Source organism: Alligator sinensis, unplaced genomic scaffold (genome assembly GCF_000455745.1).
Source record: "Alligator sinensis unplaced genomic scaffold, ASM45574v1 scaffold74_2, whole genome shotgun sequence".
Lineage (NCBI taxonomy): Eukaryota > Metazoa > Chordata > Crocodylia > Alligatoridae > Alligator > Alligator sinensis.
In genome coordinates, this window is record NW_005841931.1 from 926,943 (window position 1) to 932,010 (window position 5,068).

The 5,068-nt window shown below is 44.9% G+C and overlaps 1 protein-coding gene across 2 annotated transcripts in view; it reads right to left on the bottom strand.

Annotated features, from left to right (window-relative positions):
- PARPBP (PARP1 binding protein) overlaps nt 1-5,068 on the bottom strand; it is a 62,226-nt gene that overhangs the window by 56,633 nt on the left and 525 nt on the right. For both annotated transcript variants that reach the window (XM_006019510.3, XM_006019509.3), the window contains exon 2: nt 2,072-2,225. In XM_006019510.3, coding sequence (XP_006019572.1) covers nt 2,072-2,221 — 150 coding nt within the window. In that variant the 5' untranslated portion in view covers nt 2,222-2,225. The remainder of the gene's footprint in view (nt 1-2,071; nt 2,226-5,068) is intronic.

Genomic DNA, 5,068 nt, shown 5'->3' on the forward strand with positions numbered 1-5,068 from the left:
AATGTTTTGCTAGGAGCACCTGCCACCTGGCTAATATATGAAGGAAGTTCAAGCAGTTCAGTGCTTTCATTCCCCCATAGACATCAGAAAGATTATATTTCACAGGCATAAAACAAGAAAAAGAAGTTTTACACATCTTAAAGTACTTCAGTTGTATTTTTTGATAGTACATTGTGCCAAGTGTGCTCTTTCACGAGTTCCAAAGCCTTGTTTTGCTCATTCTAAAATGAAGTTAACACTAAATTTGGGGAGCAAAAAGATTTTTTACAGTTCTTCCTAGGGCTAGGTAGCTAGCAAATAACTGCTACTGATATTGTAAAAGTTGTTTAAAGATGGAAAGGCATGTGTTATAACTTGGCTGAGTACCTCACAGAGGGCAAATCCCTTTGAATCCCCATGATTTTAAAAGTATATGCACACCTCAGCACTTGTGCTGGCACTGTGCATTCTCACCACGTATGGTTGGGTTGAATGAAACCAAAATAAAGCAATGAAGGAGAAACTTCCAGTTTTAATATCTCTACATTTTACCTCTAATACTGGTCAGTAAAGTAATACGGCCGCATTGTACCCTTCTATAATAAGCCTCATAGTATGATGGATGGAGAACCAAGAAATGTAAGGTTTACCTCAGTTTCCTAATCATTTTCAAGTCAACGCACAAAACATGTTGAGTGCTGCAGAGAAAACAGTGTATGCAGACACTGAAAAAAAGCACTGATCCATACAGGCATACACTAGGGGTGTGAGAAATGGGCCCTATTCAATTCGGATTTGGCCCAAATCAGGGACAGTGATTCGATTAGTTGATTCGGATTGCTGTCCCTGATTCGATTCGGCCAAATCCGAATCTGAAGATTCAGTTCCGATTCAGAAAATCAGCAATTCAGCATAGAGCAACTTTAAATCTTTTTTCTACATACCTCAAGGTATCAGGCATGGCTTGTGAATGCTGCGACACTGGGGCAGATAGAGCATCCCACAGGAGCTCAAGAGGGTGTGGGGGCCCTCCACATGCTCAGTGACAAACCCAGAAGCAGACCAGAAATACTTCCGGTCCACTTCTGGGTCTGCTGGGGAGCACGTTAGGGCCGGCCCCCCCCCCCCCCCCCACCCACGGGCCCCCCCCCCCCCCCCCCAAACTGGCGATTGGCTATGGGGGGACCCCGGGTGCCCCCTGCAGACCCAGGAGGCAACAGTTGCTGTGTCAGGTGGGGGGGCTCCCAAGCAGACCCAGAAGTGGACCAGAAGTGCTTTTGGTCCATTTCTGGGTCTACTGGTGAGTGCGCTGGGGAGCCCCCTGTGCTCCTGTGGGACACACTATCCGCCCCAGCATTGCAGCATTCACAAGCCACCTAGTACCTCGAGGTATGTAGAAAAAACATTTAAAACTGTGTCTATGTCCAAATCGCTAAATCTCTCAGAATCAATTCAGAGAGATTAAAGGGTCTCCTGATTAGATTTGTACTGGGAGATTCGGCCACCGAATCGAATCAGCGACCAAAGGTTTGCACAGCCCTAATATATACCACCCCCATCTATATCCAGGAAGTTCAAATTACATCATCTCTGCAAAGCAAACCTCCCTCCTATAGCACTCACTGGGATACTGCATCCCAACACAACTTCACAGTGGTCCAAAGGCTAAGAGACATTTTTTTGTATATAACTTCTGGCACTTCCAACCCAAGCACCACTTCCCCCCAGAACCAAATTGCCACCACCAAATCACTGCCAATATCAGGACTTTGCAGACCAGATGGAATTGCCTGGCAGGCTGGATCCATCCTGATTGCTGTAGTTTGCCAACCCCTGATCTAGAGTATGAGGAACATCTGAAGGAAAAGAGCACAGGCTGGAATCAAAGTTAAATAATAATGCAAACTTCAGACACGTTAATATAATATTGAAATGGAGCGATTCAGCATACAAAGGTCAGAAAACTAAGTGCAAGATTTTTTTTTATAACTTCTGTGCAAAATACATGAAAAATATGCACATAAAGTAATGATCTTAATCCACATGTAGGCACTCCTAAATGTCCAGCAGTTTCCATTGACAGAGTACTAACCTGTTTATTGACCTCAGCCATTGAAAGCTGTAAAGCCATAAGCATACAGTCTGCTCCACACACAGTTGTTCTTTCTGAGTCTGAAAATAGATGCCATTGTCTTCTAAAACTCTTGACCATATTTAAGATCTTTTGCTGAAAGGCAGCCATGTTCCTACAATAGAAGTCAGAGAAAGTAAGGTAGATTTTTAACTATCAGAGAAGTAGAATTCAGGAATGGACTTCCAAGCAAAGCAGTGGAGAGAAGGAACATGCATCTTTAAGACTGAATTGAATAAGCTTATGGAAGGGAAGGTGATAGGACAGGGAGCGTGGCAACATCAAGCAATGCATGATGTGAAGTCATGTGTTTATACCCCAATCTGGAGACTGCAAGAGTATTTCCTATAGAGTGGAAGGCGTCTTTTAATCCCAAACCTCTGGGTTTTGGTTCATCTCAATCTCCTCAACTTTTCAGATCCCATAGTTCATCTGGTGCCCCTCAAGTTTCCTACAAAGCACTCAGCCCATCCTCACCCAATATAAACCACCTCCTTCTTTACAATGGATCTTCACAGTACTGTTTTTCCAGTTATTTAATCCTACCCCGTCACCCTCTGAATCCCTTCTTTTGGAGAGGGGAGTGATCAAACTGAAACAAAACACTTATTGCCACATTAAAGCTGAGACCCAGACGAAAATTTGAGGGCAAAAGGGCAAGTGGTGGGAGGACAAAGCAAGAGATGCAAAAGTTTTATGATAGCCATGACAGTTTCTTCAGCGCAACCAAAGCTATCTATGGGTCAAGTGCATAAGGAGCCATTCTTTTGAGGTCCAAGGATGCAACACTATCTAAAGACAGCTCCAATATAAAAGCAAGGTGGGATGAGCACTTTCAAGAGCTCCTGAACTGAGACTCTTATGTGAAAGACAATACCGCTGAAGCCATTCCACAACCCCATTAACAATTACTTTGCAGATCCACCAACTTATCAAGAAGTAAAAGCAAATAAGCAGATAAACAAAGCATCTGATCCTGATGGAATACCAGCTGAAATTTATAAGCAAGGTGGAAACATATCCTCTCATCAACATGTCTTATTGTGAAAATCTGGAAACCTGAACAGATACCCAGTGACTTGAAAGAATCATTACCATGTTCAAGAAAGGAGATATATTGCAGTAAACACTGTGATATTGCACTCCCGCTCACAGCTGGGAAGATCCTTGCCTACATTCTTGTCAGCAGACTCACTTTCCTCACTGAAGAGATTTTACCCAAGCCCTGGTGTGGTTTCAGATCACTCCGATGGACAGAGGATATGATCTCTGTTGCTAGACCTGACTAAGGCCTTTGATTCAATCAACAGAGAGGTTCTTTGTAAGATACTAATGAGATCTGAATGACTGCCAAAATTGGTTACCATTATCAGATTTCTTCATAACAGAGCCACAAACCTCCTGAGCAATGGTGCAAAAATGGACTCCTTCACTATTAGGACTAGAGTCAAGCAAGGATGTGCAACTGCACCAGTACTTTTCCATGTACATCATAGCTATATCATATTTAATTGCTGATGGACTTCCACCTGGAGCCTGCTGCAGTCCAGTATTACATGGATGGGAATCTCTAATATCAGCTGGTTACATTTCAAATCCAAGATAACCAACACCTTCATTACGAATTTCCAACATGCCAGCCTGTGTCATGCATGCCCACTCAATTGAAAAGCTCCAGGTCATTTTGGATTGCCTCTGTGAAGCATACGAAATGCTTGGCCTCACTGCCAACTTCACAAAAAATGCAATACTTTACCAACCCACCCCAAACCAATCAGCTGCTCCACCACATATTACAATCAGAAGGCAAAGATAGTTGAGCATTTTCCCTATCTAGGTAGCCCCCTTTCCCAAAAAGTAAACATAGACAATGATATTCAACACCGGATAAAACCTGCCAGCGCTGCCTTTGGATGTCTCCAAAATTGTGTCTTCAATGACCATGACGAACTTCTCGCCTACAGGCTGCGGTCATCCATACCCTGTTGTATGGGTGGGGAACTTGGACAACATAGCAGAAACACCTGGAAGCTTTGAAGCACTGCCATCGGCGATGCCTGTGAAAAATCCTCCATACCAGCTGGAAGGACAAATGAATGAACGCCTGTCTTCTGGCTCAAGCAAACACCACCAGCATTAAAACTGTGTTTACACAGCACTAGCTCCGTTGGAAAATACACGTCATAGGATGGCCAATAACCAGCTCACAAAACATATCCTATGCTCCCAAATCACCGATGGTCACCCCTCTAGGGGTGGGCAAGGAAGAGATGCAAGGATATCTCAAAGGCCAATCTGAAGAAATGTCATAGTAGCATCAATACCTGGGAAACTCCAGCACTGAGTCAGCCCCTGTAGCAGCGTGATGCATGACAAGGCATCAATCATTTTGAGCAAATTCACTTCACTAAGAGGTGTATAGATGAGAGAGAGACAAGACAGACCTGTGACCCTACATCACCAGGATCTTCCTGTTCCTTCCTCCCTGAACTATTCACATCTGTTGTTGAACACGTCGATCTCAACTCAACCTCTGAAGTTATTTGTGGACTCACTGATGACTTCCCTGTTCACTGGAGTACCCTTATTCACCAGCCGAGGACAAATCCTACTCCTTGCCCTTCCCTAAATCCCTTCTTGGAGAAGGGGGTGACCAGCTCAATCTCCACCCCATGCAATGTGTCATTTGGCCTGTACCGCTCCCCATAGCTCTGGAGATCTGGTGGCAGGGAAGCACTGTCACTTCCGGGCTGACAAGCCTCTGGTCCCCTGAGGAGCCTGTCGGGTCCCGCGGGGAGGCTGGATGACAGGACTGCATGGGCTGGAGATGGACCACTACTAGCATTCAACACACCCCAGGTGTACTGGACTGTACACCTGACTGCACCACCTCTGCATGCATCCATGCGTTGTGCATCTGACCCCAGCAGCCTTCCCTGCCCAAGCGCAGAGGGGGCG